At 38.1% G+C, this 16,263-nt stretch overlaps 2 protein-coding genes across 2 annotated transcripts; both read left to right on the top strand.

The window, feature by feature from the left end:
* Positions 1-2,407: 2,407 nt before the first annotated feature.
* On the top strand, positions 2,408-4,816 carry LOC129775754 (zinc finger CCCH domain-containing protein 11A-like). Its single transcript, XM_055780823.1, has one exon. It carries the CDS (start codon positions 2,710-2,712, stop codon positions 3,148-3,150), a length of 441 nt encoding a protein of 146 aa, XP_055636798.1. The 5' UTR covers positions 2,408-2,709; the 3' UTR covers positions 3,151-4,816.
* A 9,196-nt stretch (positions 4,817-14,012) lies between these two features.
* On the top strand, positions 14,013-16,004 carry LOC129776446 (NADH dehydrogenase [ubiquinone] flavoprotein 1, mitochondrial). Its single transcript, XM_055782100.1, has 4 exons — positions 14,013-14,197; positions 14,290-14,547; positions 14,744-15,820; positions 15,877-16,004. The coding sequence occupies exons 1-4, from the start codon at positions 14,149-14,151 to the stop codon at positions 15,954-15,956; spliced, it is 1,464 nt and encodes a 487-aa protein (XP_055638075.1). The 5' UTR covers positions 14,013-14,148; the 3' UTR covers positions 15,957-16,004.
* Positions 16,005-16,263: the final 259 nt, after the last annotated feature.

Below are 16,263 nucleotides of genomic sequence, written 5' to 3'. Positions count from 1 at the left end.
TCTCTTGCACATTTCATGTTTCGAATAAAGTGATTACCACTTCGTTTAGCCGGAAAGGAATTATTAACGCTCAAAGAAGGAATCGATTCCTCCTCGGAAATACATAGCGCAAATAGTACAGCATAATGCGTAGGCGTGTGAGCGAGACCTTCCGCATCTCACACCGTAATACAACTGAATGCATTTCCGAACGTACGTTAGCTTGAATGCGGATTTATGTTATTCCAATAGTCTATTTTCAAGGAATTTTAAAGCTATTGAAACAAGTTTTCGGGTCAATAATTAACAATCATATAACTCTTGGACATTGTGTCTTTCGAAAGTAATGATTCACGCCCAAATTCACGCTGTGGACGCGACCAAATTACTGATTCGCTGATAATTCTAGCATTGCAATAATTGCATCGAACTGACGTCATTGCGTTAAGGCTCTGAGCTACACAATTGTGCTAGGCTATCGTCAGATCAGCAAGAAAATAAATGTTCTGGAATTTTGTCTGTGATTTGGTTTCGCATGACCGTAGCAAAAGACCATGTTCTCACTACAGCGGGACGTGTCTTCGGCGTGTTCTATGAAAATTGTCAATGTGGTGTTTTGAATGAAAGAATGAAAATTGGTTTATTTTTCAATATTCCAACATCGTTGGGCATAACCGGCTAAAAACTAGGAGGGTAAAAAACGTAAACAATAAAAAATCAAAAAAAATTAAATTATGTCACTACTACAAACAAAGATATGCTAGAGAAAAGCAGAGTATTTTCGTTTGCACGCCATCCACACGTCAAAACTACGCTCACGAGACGTCAGCCTGGTGTGAACACCCCGCCCAAGCCACGCTGACGTCCCGCTGCAGTGAGAACAAGGCCAAACTCTCTACACAAAGGATGACAGCTAAGCTAATCTAGACCGGAAATTTTAACAAAAAGGACTTCTGTTGAGAAGAGCGCAAAACGGAGATAAGTGTGTGTATATTTAATTGCTTCAAGCCATCGATATATAGATATTTGTGTGTGTACGTGCGTACGTTTTAACGTATTGCGCTATTGCGGGTGAACATGTCGATCCAAACGTGGCGACATGGAGAGGAGATAGCGAGAGGGAAATATTTGCGCTAGGGTATTAGGCGTCGTGTACGAATTACGTAACGCTAAAAATCCAGATTTTGGACCACCTCCCCCCTACGTAACGCTATTTACTATCTCTAATACACAGAAAGTAACACAATCTCAGGTGTTAAGGTTGTGCACAACAAAATTTTTTGGGAATACAGTGGAACCCCGATTATCCGCGAGCGGATGATTCACGGTGCGGATTATGCGCATTCCATAGTAAATCAATAGACATTCCCGGAATTTGTCAGTTAATGATAGTTTCGTGTACTTTTGTTTTGATCATGGCTTTCACGTTATCTGACTACTCGTGTACACGACTTTGTAGATGGATAGATTATTGATTTCAGTATAGACAAAACATAGTTTTCATGCTGAAATATCTTTTTTTTTAGTGTTTGGAACATATTTTTAGTCCTTTATTGAGTTATCCGCGATTTTCGTTATTCGCGATGAGCTAGCCAGACTATTCCGCGGATAATTGGGGTTCTACTGTACCAATATATTCAATAAGTTATAATAAGTTTGTTACGGGAGAAAATCGACGACTAGCCGATCGGTACTGGGTTTGGACACCAACCAAACCAAACCAAATCAAACCGACCAATAATATTCGCAGTTATAAACAAGCAACTTGGATTGAACTACAGTGTAGTTCTACGTCAACAATGCAGTCGTGTCTTGGACACAACTTCTTATATTTGTTGTAAACATCAAGCTCGGAGCCCAAATTATGGCCTCAGTTAAAAGACGTCAACACTAACCACTCTCATCGCCAATGTCGAATTGCAGGTCAAAATCGCCTCCAATGCGATATTGAGTGGTGCCTCGTTTCAAATGTAAATTACTGTATTAACGTTCAAAGCCTTGCACTCCAAGCATTACTCTCTCATTTTCGAAACTTTGAACATACACCCCGGAACCGAAATGAAAGACGTAATCCTACGTCAAAACACTAAAAACCAATACATAGTTGATAGACCGTTTTGAAAGCATATAATCTACTTGAGAGTATTTTTTCATCATTTTCTTATATAATATAAATTGGTTTATTGAAAAAATAATAACACTGAATTCTGAAGATTTTGAAAATTAGTTAGAATCCACCAAACATTTTATATCAAAACGACAATTTTTATGAGTATCCTTTTTTCAACACAATGGAGCGTGTAATGTATCGTGACGTCACAAACGTATAAGTGTGCTTTTTGCATTTTTCACCTCCAACTTATTACGTTTTCGTATCTACCTATACTCTTCGATACATTGGCATAAACGTATGCGTGGTGACAGTGACAGTGAAGTACATAAAGGAGAAAGCTACACGCTCTCTGACAGGGATCCATTTTACATATTGGATTGCAAAGTAATTTGTGTTATTGTATCATTATCCAATTTATCGAAAATATCGATATTAAAGCAAATTTGCGATAACACAAAACCGATCCTTCGAAGCGTTCAACGTTTGCAATATCACAGGCAATCGTTGCAGAACGATACATCCCACAAGTGAGGCATAAAAGTCACGCAGCAAAAATTGCTCTGCGACCGAGAAGGCGAAGACTTCCACGGAAGACACCTGTGCAAAAGCAACCATTTATGGACTTGCCAAGAAATTTGCATGATTGCTATTTCTTCTATTACTCAACATGTAAAAAAGGATCAAACTGCGAATATCGCCATGAACCCGCGGCCCTCGGCCACGAGGAAACTTGCAAGCTGTGGGCAGAAGGTAAATGCTACAATCGCACTTGCACGATGCGCCACATGAAGATCGAAAAGCCTCGTTCGGCAACACCGTGCTTTTGGGAGGATCAACCTGGAGGATGCCGCAAGCCTCACTGTGTGTTTCAGCATAAGGTACCGAAGCCTAGTGGCGCTTCCCATCCGGCTACGACGAGCAGCATGATACCCCAGGTACCACAAGCTGCTACTGGGGCTACTGCCACTACCGCTGCTGCGACCCATTTGCTTCATACACCTTCTCCAGCTGTCGTTTTGGACTACAATTATGCAGCTCTGCTTCCTCGCATTATCTAAAACAAAAATAGACGTTTTCTGAAACAAACAACAGGATCCGGAGTTCAGTATACTCTGTTCATACGGCAACTTCAACTTCCAAAAGTTGTCGGAGGAAAGGTTAGAGAATACGATCCCGTTGTGTCAGGTATTTCTTTTCCTTAAAAGCTACACACTTTCCTGGTCCCTTAATTTATCACCGTTATTCGCACTATCACTATTATTCTTGTGTTCGCTCTATTGCTATTTATTTTATAAACAAATGAAAAGTGTTAGATATTGATGACCACGGTATTCTGCCACTGTTAGAAGCTCTTGTTAGATATTAAAACGTGTAAACGCATTGCTTCTATCTCTCCATCAGTGCAATAGAATTTACTATTCTGCGAAAAGTAGCAATAGTGAATAACAGAAGTGGTGATGATCCCGTGTATTTGGATTCAATTCTCGTGGTAATTTTCATTGTTCTTTTCAACTGATCATTCATTCTTTCATTTATTGTTTATTCTACATAATCAAATGTTTGAGTTTTTCAATACAATAAAACATATAATGTTATTATGTTCACTTTTATCCCTATTTATGGTCTACAGGAATAGAATGTGGATATGTTTTTGTATTTCTTCTGATTTTGGGACGTGTTATCAATTTATTCTTATTATCTACAATATACAGAAACCCTAAATTATTGAGAATTGATCTGTTTGGCTGTAAATGTTCTCAAGTAGATTATTCAAAGGCACGCAATCCAGAAACTCTAAAAACTAGAAGAACGAATTTTAACAACCTAACATTAATTGGAACGGTTTAGTTAAGCAAAAAACCAAGCATCCGTTAGTTTGTATAATCTTTCAGAACATAACATCCTAATGCGGAAAAGTAAAACCGATTGTCGTGTTTCAATTTCTTAGATGCAACGGTTCCTCAAGAATCATAATGAGCCACAGCAAAATACGGTGTGCAGATCGAACATGCGACGTCTGGAATCGTTTTGAATATTCACACAGCGTATGCATAAACCGAGTATCGGTCATAAGCCGTATCCATATTCTCTATATAAAAATGTAGCAAAAGTGGAAATAAATGTAGTACCAGTTATCTAGCTGTTCTAAAGCTTTCTAATAGTATTTATTTTTTTCGTCATATTTTGCATCAACTAGAACATCAACAAAAATGAGTAGAGTAAACTAATGTATACAATAATATGGAATAATGATTCTTTGTGAACCGTTCGTTAACTCTTCTAAACTAGCTTTGAGTGAATTACTTAGATGAAGTGTAGCTATATTACATGAAAAAAAAAACATTGAAGAAAATATGAATTAGAAATTGACGATGGCTCGAAGCTAACATGTAACGTAAAACAATTTTGAGTATTTTCATGGAAATCAAGTTATCATAAAAACAACACATACAAATATGTTCGATTGACAGCAAAAAAAAATGTATAATATTCCTGAACAATTATACTACACATTAAAGTAATGAGAAAGTGAACAGGATGGAGCCGCAATAACCACAAAATGTTAGCTAAAACGAATAAAATGAGAGTAAAAAAATTCAAAACATCCGAGAAATAGAAGATTTGCTATACAAAATTATTAATTACAATACCACCCCTATAACTGCAAACAGTTTGGAAGTGTAAGTCTAAAATTATCAATAAAGCAACAGAAAACAACCCAGATATGTATTTATTTTGTTTTATTGTTCGAAGGCATTTTTGTTGGAGAAAAACAGTACTGTAAATTGCCTATTGCTCGATACTGTGGGTCCTGTAGGGTCCTGGACACAGCGGCATCGCAGGGAACGAAGCTGCTGCAGATTTACCGGACAGTTTTTCACTCGGGGGTACTGACGACATGAAGTTGTGGATCATCAACTCTTCTCGCACCTTTTGGCCTGAAAGGTGATTCGCAAAGAGAGAGACAGTTCCTCAGAAAAGTCATGATTACAGGGTTCGAGGACGTAAAAATGATACCAGAACAACGAATCCTGTCCTGACCGAGGACCGGTCATTGTTCGGTCTCACACGGATTCAACAGAGCACCTTTCCATCCATTATACGACCCCTTTCAAAATCACAACTCCGTCGAACACTTCCTGTGATGTTGCCCGAAATATGATGATCTGCGAAAACTCTATAGAATCAGCGGGAGCATACGAGACATGCAGCAGTAGGAAACAGTAATTATCACACTCCTTCCTTCATTATTCCGGGCATTGATGAGACTAAAATAAAGTCATGAGGCATATGATGAAACAGCTACCTGCGGATAATGGAAATCCGACATGCCCCACGATTTTATTTTAGTCCCATCAATGCCCTAGAATAATGGAGGAAGGAATGTGATAACTACTAACTGCTACTTGCCTAATTATTTTCTAGCTTTTAGTACATTATCTGTATGATTATTACGTTCAATCACAATGAAACCGTTTAACTTAAAAAGATTTTTTCACTTATTTTATTTTCTAGTCTTTAGTACATCATCTGTTGTAACATTAGTATATTTCTCTACAGTGAAATCATTCAACTATGTTTTGAAATTTTTCTTTCTTACCTATTTTTTCGGAATATCTCCATGATGTATGTACTGTATTCAATTAGTCCAACGGTACTCAACATTTTTTTCCAAAGGGGCCACAAACAAGAGTTAGTCATGGTATAGCGGGTTGCGTTAAGAAGAATATAATAAAGAAGGGTAGTTTCCTAGACACGAGCGCATTGTTAACATAGAACTGCGAAAATATTGTCGGCGAGAACAAACATTAAAGAAATTTAATAATATAACTCGTTGATACAAATATTTGATAGCAATGACAAGGCCCGATAAATGAATGCTTTCACTGAGTGATTAGCGTGAACGTTACGCGAAACAATTTTAGTAGATTGCCCAATTAATACTGATCATTAACATGTACTATTGATTACCTGCTTTCTTGAGCACTGAAATTGAAATATTGATCTTTTTCAATGTATAAGAAGTTTATCAGTATCTCTTAGCAAAATTACATCTCTAACGCAGAACGGCAGCAGAAAATCCGAATCTAATGTATTGAGTGGTGGCGCCGAGAGCGAAAACAATAGCAACAGAACAAATTTTCAGCTTCAGTTTTCCTCCGAAGAACACAACTCTCAACGCTGAACAATACCTTACGCCTTTTTCAACCCGGAAACAATAATTGATATCACGAAAATTGAATGACCGATTGACAAAAATCACAAATAAGTTATTCACTATTTATCAGTCATCCAGGTAGTGACCGGGTGGCAGTACGCTTAGTTTGATTTTTCAAATTGGTCTTTTTCAAGCCTAGAAGCGAATGAACCGAGAAAGCATAAAACCAATACAACATAATTATACTAATAAATCCGAACACACTGCACACACTTCACAGAAGCTTGCTTTAGTCAAAAATAAATTTGAAATAGATTTTTAGAACGCATGCAAATTTCTAAAATAACTCTTTGGTCTAAACTGACCAGAAGTCTCGCGTTACGCGCTATTTGGCAAAATAAACGAAAATGTCCCGCGATACCAATATATTTCAATATCACAATATGATCATGTTGATTTTCTTAAATGGATGAACCTCAAAAAAAACTTTTATTTGGCAGACTGTTAAAGAGCGCTTCTAAAGCATCCAAAGATTAATACGTTGAGCTGGTTTCATCGCACCGACATTGTGCTTTTTGTTTAGAGAGTGTCAACTGGAAGCGACAGCAACAAAATTGGAAAATGATTTTTATGAAAGTCCCCTATGCATCTGCAGGGACCAACGAGAGTCAGACGAAAAGTTCATCTTTGGTCCCGTAGCTCGATCAGGGTTTAATATTTTAAATAATCCGGAAGAACTAGTGTATACTCGACAGGAAGAGGCAGAGTTGTTTGATGAAGTATTCTAAATGAAGCGCTGGACGGTCTTACGGAAGTTGGTAGGAACCTGAACCATGGCCGATGAAAATATGTATATCGGCGTGTTATTTTACTTTTTCGAGGCTTTGGTGGTCGTCTATAATGGGCTGATCGCAGGTTCGGCATAAAGACCACATCACCTTCCCAACTCCGGCAAGCACTTCGTACTATATATCTCCCCGTTAATCGACGTAAATTGTAGAATTTGAATCGTACTTGCCAGGCGTAAATGCTCTGATTGAGCGAGTGATTTACGGGCGTAAAAAAATCTAAACCACCGAAAAATCATAACTGAATACCGATACTCAGAAAGAAATAATACTGATCAGTTTAGACTCGCTAAACTATGGTTTTTGTTCACATAACGTTTTGTTTTTTTGTGTCCCGCGTTAGACCTCTGACCATCTGGTCACTTTACTTTAGTCGGAAGTTTTAATGGCCCTGAAAAGGACCAATGAATTTGCTCTGTTTTGTAGACGCAGCTGTAGATGGTTGATTCATGATTTATTCTTGTTATCGCGACAAAAATACTCGGGCTCTGAACAATTCGCGTTGATGGCGGAATGGTGTCGACATCTGGATACGACATTAGTTTGAATTAGGCCAACTATTCTCTATCAGATTAGTCGGTCGTAAGGCAGTTTTAAATTGCTAAAATTTGTATGAAATTTTTTTCTTGGCGTTATTTATCTACTAGAAGTGCGTTGTTATGACCCTAATTTAAACTATTTTCTATGAATTTTCAGATTTTCTCACCAAAACTTACCATCATAATATAAAATTATCTTTGGACACAATTTTTGTATGGTATTTTTTTACTACTTGCAAGCAAAAGTAATTTAATTTACATAGAGTACTAATTTGATTTGGGAAGAATAATTTTCATTCATAATTTTTATTTTTAAAGTGTGTTCATTTCTTCTGTAAACCCATGTTGTCATGCCTACTCCCCCATTCCGTAATACGAAGCTCAATGCAGTCAACGCGAATACACGTAACGCACTCAGTATGCATTGCGGCATTATTCTCAAACTCCCACTACAGTTATTTACTCGAAAACGCATAAAATCAACAATTCGTACATCCTCCACGGTAAGAAAACCAACAACGTATTGCCTATTTCATATTTCTATACTGCCGTTCTACGCTTAGTTGTCCCATGTTACTTGCACTTGCACTAATGCACTCATTTCTGGTTTGGAAGAACGAAATAAATCGCAAACAAATAATTGGCGAATGCTTAATAACAATGAGATTTATATTCTGCAAAGGTGTTGCAGATCACTCCCTTCTTCATAAAACGATGTTTTTGTGCACAATCCTTCGAAAAAAAAAACACAAAAAAACTTATTGTTTGTTCCCAATATTTCAAAAAAACAACATCAAGTTCAATTGTCCCATGGTGATATTCTAGGCATAACTGGCTCACCATGAATTTTTAAGCCCGTAACCAAGATTGATTGTTTCAAGTGAGGGGATCTATTCAGATTTCAATAAACAATAGTTTACTGCTTATAAAAAAACTCAGTGTATTGCTAAATTGAGATGCTTAAAGCTTCTGGTAGACAAATGTGCTAGAAAACTTTGATTGCGTTTTTCTCAGTTGCTGATTTTGGAACATGGGACAACTATGCGTAGAACGGTAGTATATTTCTCTTCTGTTTTGATTCTGCTCTATACTATGCTTGCTTCTCGCATATTCTAAAGATGCATTCTGTTGTGAAAAATATTGTTCGACTCAGTAGCAAAATGAAACTGAGGTTCCCAGCAAACATTAAATCGTATAATTTTGCACGTGCCAAGTCTTACAAGAAATCCGAATAAATCATAATCGCATATAATATCAATCAAAGTATGTGTCGTGTATATTTGAAATCGCATAAAATGCAAAAACTCGATTTTATATACCATTATCAAATTAAGTCGCAATTCGGTATAACAAACATTAATTTTATGATGTACATTGTCGTAAAATATATTTAATCCGCATCATATGCATATATTACGCTGATGCAGTTTGTGTGTCGTATAAGCGTATAATTTAAATCGATTCAGTACTGTAGTAAATCGTGTTGCATGCTGAAGAAAATCATTAAAAAATAAATAATATTAGATCCTAATAAAGAACATATTACATTATATTGAAATGTCAATGAAATTCTGATGCACTCGAAAGTTTCAACCGCTGTTGAATTAAATTTCAGATAGCCGCGCGAGATAGCTGGTGGATGATAATCCAAACGACCGGAGTTCGAACCCACATCGGAGCAGTTTTCACCAAACATTAATCTGTGCCATTTTAAACATTCATATTCCACGCCCAACACAAGTCAATCAAACAATTATTATTTCTACAAACATAAATACTCATATATAAAAATGGCGATTCGTGAGGCAATAATAAACATTTCACGAAAATATTTTGCGCCATTTGTTTTTTTTTCTATGTCTGTAATAAATCGTATATGAGTATGGCAAAAGTCGCTTTTATAGCCGGTCAAAATTGCATATTCATCCAAACAAATTCGGTAAGCATTTGCCATGTATGTATATGGCCTCCACTTTTGCATGCATATGCCAGTTAGGCGCATATGCCAACCAAATTTTAGGGCATATGAGGTTATATATACGCTTGTTATGCGATTTAATGTTTGCTGGGTTGGCACTATATTTAAAGAACTTTCACTGATAACCAACGACATGCATCGACAAATCTTGACTAAGATGGACTTTCAAGCAGGTGGTCATATTAGTAGCAGTAGCAGCTATACTGGTTAGATAAATATTACCACAAAGGTGGAAGGCCAAAGGGCGGAATAGATATCGATTATCACAAAAGTGGTAGGCCGTTGGGCTAAGGAAAATTACCACTAAAGGTGGCCGTACACTGTTTGCCCGGAGGTCAAATATTTTATATTTTTTGACAGATAAGGTTTGATTTGATATTTGTACAAACACTATTTTGTTTGCCACTCTTCAATTTTAAACAGTAGTAAACAATATCAAACACCGAACATGGAAAAAAATCAACTGAAATATCCAAGGTAACCTAACCATGTACCGACAGGTTCGAAGAATAGACTGAAAAAATATTTTAGGCATCCAATAATTGAATATTTGCTTGTCGTGTTTTGTGTAGAATATATTTGATCAGTACACGTTGACCAAATTTTATCTGTCAAAAAGAGTCAAATATTTGGCTTCGGTCAAACAGTGTATGAGCACCCTAATAGTGGTAGGCTACTTGGTGAGGGGCGGAGAAACAAACGATTCTTTTATGCTACTTTTAGGTAGCCAAAAAAACAAAAAAAGCAGTAAAAGCGATTCAAGGTTAATCAAGCAGATAACGATCAGAGACACATGACAGGAGTACGTTTTAGTGTGACACTTTACGGCAATGGAATAGTGGGAGATACCGCAGTTCAAATTTAAGCAACTACCGCGGAATATCATCCGCAGTGAATGGCTCAAATATAGACGGCATTTTGAGTACATTGTAGCGGCGACCGGGGAGTCGGATATCAAACTCTGAGCATGAATCTTCCACCAATAACTATGTCTACAAATGGTAGTAGTTACACCAGTTCAGTGAGCGATATCAACAAAATCCAACATTCTGTGCGGTGAGAGTGTTTTCGCTGCGGTAAAGTAAATCATACTGCCCATTATCCAATGTGTCCAGCTAAGACCAAAGAATGCAATAAATGTCATACGGGCTCACTGAAACGGAAATCAGAACAGTCATTCCCACAGAATAGGCGACCAAAAATCGAACGTGTACACGAAATTGCTAATAGAGAAAATACAACCGATACCCGAAATTTTATATTCAGTATTAGTGATGGCGACGACTTCGAGTGGCTCAAGCTTGGAGGTGTGATGACACAAATGATGATTGATTCAGGGTGCAAGAAGAATATTGTTGATGAAAGATCATGGCGGTACCTGAAAGCAAATGGAATTAATGTATGGAATCAATCGACTGAGCGTGCTGAGATATTTCTTCCTTATGGTAGTCCAACTATGCCATTAACTGTGCTGGGAAAATTAAATACAACGGTGTCACTCGAAGATACAGGAAAAACTATCGAATGCCAAGCATCCTTCTATGTTTACAGGGTAGCCAGCAGTGTTTACTGCGTCGTTTAACTGCAACTAAATTAGGCGTATTGCACATCGGTTTACCTAGCACTTATGTTAGCCCGATTGATCCGAAGGAAAGTCATCCTTTCCCTAAAATCAAAGGAGTGGTAGTTCAAATTACAATTGATAAATCAATTACACCAGTGTGTCAGCACCCTCGTCGTCCTCCAATTGCGCTGATGACCCAGATAGAAGAGAAACTCAGGTAGCTATTGGCTAACGATATAATAGAACCTGTCGAAAGTGGTTGTCAATGGGTTTCTCCATTGGTCACGGTGATCAAGAACAATGGGGACTCACGTTTATGCGTGGATATGCGCCGAGTGAATACGGCGATTTTGCGAGAACGACATATAATGCCTACCATTGAAGAGTTTCTACCATGACTCGCTTCTGCGAAAATTTTCAGCCGTTTGGACATAGAAGAGGCCTCTCACCGAATAGAGCTGGATGTAGATAGTAGTTACATCTCAACTTTTATTACCCACATGGGGTTATTTCGGTACAAAACGTTTAATGTACGGAGTGGGGGTTGCGCCTGAAATATTCCAACGCATAATGGAACAGATTTTAAGTCCATGCAGTAAAAATGCAGTGAATTGATCTTCGGTAGTTCCGAAGAGGAACACGGTGTGGCTCTGTTAAGCAACCTGAATGATAGAGGAGTACTTTTGAACCAATCGAAGTGTATTTTTGAAGTATCGAAGCTCGAATTCTTGGGGTACACATAATCGCACCAGAAGGAGTACAACTATCGGAAAGCAAGGTTGAAGCTCTACAAAATTTTATAGCTCCGTCGACTCCGGAGGAGGTCCGCAGTTTTTTAGGCCTTGTTACATAGGTTGGCAGATTCCTCCCTCATCTTGCTACAGTCGCAACATCTCTTCGTGAGCTCACGCATTCAGGTGTCAAGTTTTATTGGGACACGGAACAGGAGAAAACATGAAATTGAAACAAATGATATCAAACGCTGAATATCTTTAGTTTTTTGATAACACACTTCGTACTAGAGTGATAACTGACGTTTCTCTGTTAGCATTAGGGGCTGTTTTATTACAATTTAAAGGAACAAACGACCATGAACCTCGCCCAATCGCATATGCCAGTAAAACCTTGACAGTCGGAGCGTCGATACTGCCAGACTGAAAAGGAAGCGCTAGCTTTAGTCTGGGCAGTGGAGAGATTTTCAATATACCTCATTGGCCGCGTGTTTGAACTGGAGTCAGATCACAAGTCTTTTGAGGCAATTTTCCAACCAACGTTTGCGCCTTCAATCCTTCTCATTCATTGTGAAATACCGCAAAGGAACAGGCAATATTGCGGACCCACTTTCAAGATTGGTCAACAATCCTACATAGGAATAATTTGACTTGTTGAGTTGTTGAACATATGGGAATGTAATTTCATTTTCTCTTTCTATATATTACTCTTGAGATAAGACATGACTTTTATGTATAATAATGAACATCTCTTTCTGGTTTGAATTGTGAGAAGCATTTAATATAGGTCAATGCTAGAATCATTTTGTGAGAACCATTTCTACAATTTTGTTGTATAATAATGCCTTCTTTAGCTCATAGAAAACCCGAATTTATCCACCTCACGATCAGTACATTCTGAGCTACTCCCATATGGGATTCCGAATTTCAATCCCTTTATCCTTCCTATTCTCTTGTAATTTGATATATGAGACACGAGGTTTCATATAATTATTTAAAAAGAAACTGGTCAACAGCATCGGTCAGGAACGTAACCTTCATATAAAACATCTGATGGATTTCAAGGAATTTTCTAAGAGCAGAAAGTGGTGCAGATTTTCTTTAGACGGATTTCTAAATTATGAAAAAAGAATTTCAAAACAGTATCTTGAGAATGCTTTGCAATGATTTTTTTCTTGTTTGAAGCTTATTATCAGTTCAGTTCAGTTTGTTTTTAAGAAACATTAAACATTGCAGTTCATTTGGTTCTTGAATCTATTATAACTTTTTTAATATTCTTTTATTCAAAGCATGTCTTCAAAACAACATTTTTGAACATATTTATTACGTGAAAAGTAAAAAAATAATGGTCTTATTCTTTATAACTATCGTGCGAATGTTTAAATTACAAATACCTGCTCTACAATGTTGGAAAAATGGTTATTATTCAATACTCAAAATATCAACAAATTAATATTATACATAATCAACCATAATGATCGTCCGAGTCCAAATAAACAAATTTACATCCTCTGGATACGTCAGGATTTCGTCTAAAAATGCCACCAAGCGGGTAAATTGCTGTTTATTTGTCTTTTCTTTCCTAAACAAGACAAGATTCAAAATGTTAGCAAAAAAGCTAAATAAATACGAAACTAAACTTACTCCATTCCGCGTGACATACTTTCACCATCTAAAACACAAGTGACAAAAATACCTGTTTTTCTCCGTGACATGATACTAACGTGGTATTCATAATAATACCGAGTTTATCAAAGTTGTCACGACGGATGAACTCTTCCGGATTCTACACACACGGTGACAGCCGTAATAAGGTTGTATGCAATTCAGTTCGTTTTCACCGTGAAGTGACGTTCGTGATCAGGCCCAATGTGAAAAACAAATAAAAACAGGACATTCAAATCTAAAACATTATCTTGTTGTAGAAACTTGCACAAGTATGTTTACAAAAATATCTAGTTATAAGCGGAAATGTCCAATTATTCGTGTCTTATTACAGGTCTGTCCAATTAGCTAGATGTCGAATAAGAGGCGAATCTCTGTACTTCTATTTACCTTGGTGCATACAATTGTAAAACTCCAACTTCTGCAAACCCTATCTCTGTTGACAGCAAAATTGTCATCCCTTGTGATTTTGCTCAAGTTGCAAAATCGTGAAAAATTGTTGACGAGTGCTCCAAAACAATATTTTTACAATAAAACGCATTTCTGTGGGTAAAAGTAAATTTGTCAGCATTATGGCAAATGCTTTGGTGCGTTTGAATTCGCTCCCACGGAAGCAAATAGGTGAGCTATATCAACGACGCCTGAACTGTATATTTTCGACTTATAATTTAATTATGTAATTTTTCGTCCAATTCTCTCATTTCAAAACAAAGGCACTCTGGTTCCCGTTCTGAGAAATAGCAATCCGTCGGTGACGATACTAGTTTCGAAACAACAGACTCGCCAACAGTCCGCTCAAGCTTCGGCGCCACCACCACAAACAAAAACCAAGTTCGGTCCTCTCGCAGATCAGGATAGAATCTTCACTAATCTCTATGGAAGGCACGACTGGCGCTTGAAAGGAGCCCTAAAACGGGGTGACTGGTACAAGACCAAAGAGATCCTGCTGAAAGGAACCGAATGGATTATAAGTAAGTGCTAGAGTTATGGTTGCTTATTATTAGATGTGTTGGATCGTTGTATGTTCCTATCGCGAAGACAGGGAAAAGAATTCCCAAAAGTTGTCTGTTCTGATCATTAGTTTATATGTTTTCCTAATTTAATTTGGCTTTAAATTATTTTGTATTAAGAACTGCAAATTAAAGTGGAAAAAATACTTTTTTTTAGATGAGACGAAAACTTCGGGTTTGCGTGGACGTGGAGGTGCTGGTTTCCCCACCGGTATGAAATGGTCTTTCATGAATAAGCCGTCGGATGGACGACCGAAGTATTTAGTGGTGAACGCGGATGAGGGCGAACCTGGAACATGCAAGGACCGGGAAATTATGCGTCATGACCCACATAAACTGATCGAGGGCTGTTTGATTGCTGGCTGTGCGATGGGTGCCCGTGCCGCTTACATCTATATTCGGGGAGAGTTTTACAATGAAGCCTCGAACATGCAGCTAGCAATTGCGGAGGCGTATCAAGCTGGTTTGATTGGTAAGAATGCTTGCAACTCGGGCTATGACTTTGACGTATTTATGCATCGTGGTGCTGGAGCCTATATTTGCGGTGAGGAAACTGCTTTGATCGAGTCTCTGGAGGGAAAGCAAGGTAAACCACGCCTGAAGCCTCCATTCCCAGCTGATATTGGTGTTTTCGGATGTCCAACAACGGTTTCCAACGTGGAAACGGTAGCTGTTGCTCCAACTATTTGTCGTCGTGGCGGAGCCTGGTTTGCCAGCTTCGGACGCACTCGTAATTCCGGGACGAAACTTTTCAATATATCCGGTCATGTTAACACTCCATGCACCGTTGAGGAAGAAATGTCTATTCCGCTGAAGGAACTCATCGAACGTCATGCTGGAGGAGTCCGTGGAGGTTGGGATAATCTGCTAGGTATTATTCCTGGTGGATCATCCACACCTATTATTCCGAAGCATGTCTGTGATGACGTTCTGATGGACTTCGATGGTTTAGTTCAGGCTCAGACTTCGCTTGGAACGGCCGCTGTGATTGTGATGGATAAATCGACCGATGTTATAAAAGCTATCTCTCGTTTGATTGACTTCTACAAACATGAAAGTTGTGGCCAATGCACACCGTGCCGGGAAGGCATTTCATGGATGTATAAAGTCATGCATCGCTTTGTGGACGGTAATGCCCGACCAGATGAAATCGATATGTTGTGGGAAATTTCGAAGCAGATTGAAGGCCACACTATTTGTGCCCTAGGTGATGGTGCTGCTTGGCCAGTACAAGGTAAGACTATGGTGATGTTGATGATTTGTGTTTGTTAGAACACTTTCTTTTTTCAGGGCTTATCCGCCATTTCCGACCCGAAATCGAAGCCCGCATGCAGAAATACGAGCAGAAAGCGGCTGCTAACAAGGCTTAAATGTTTATATTATTCATTTGATTGAAATAAAATGATTCTTAGAAAGTATTTTCTTGTTTTTTATCGAATTCTGAAATCTTGGTCAACTTAATTCTTTACACATTTTGGGCCCTATTACAGGAATCGAGTCGATAAGAATTTTGCTCGTTAGCTCTATTTTACTGTTATGGGCCCTATGATTGAAATCGAGGCGACAAGAATTTCACTTGTTAGCCCTTTTTTTATATCCGATAGCATCGAGCGAGTGATAGCTATCGGTGCGGCTTTCAGAATTTTTCGAGCTGTTTGGTTTGCTTGTCGCATACCC

This window comes from Toxorhynchites rutilus, chromosome 3, assembly GCF_029784135.1.
Source record: "Toxorhynchites rutilus septentrionalis strain SRP chromosome 3, ASM2978413v1, whole genome shotgun sequence".
Classification (NCBI taxonomy): domain Eukaryota; kingdom Metazoa; phylum Arthropoda; class Insecta; order Diptera; family Culicidae; genus Toxorhynchites; species Toxorhynchites rutilus.
The sequence above is the reverse complement of the archived record's forward strand: the minus strand, read 5'-3'. Positions and strand labels throughout refer to the sequence as shown.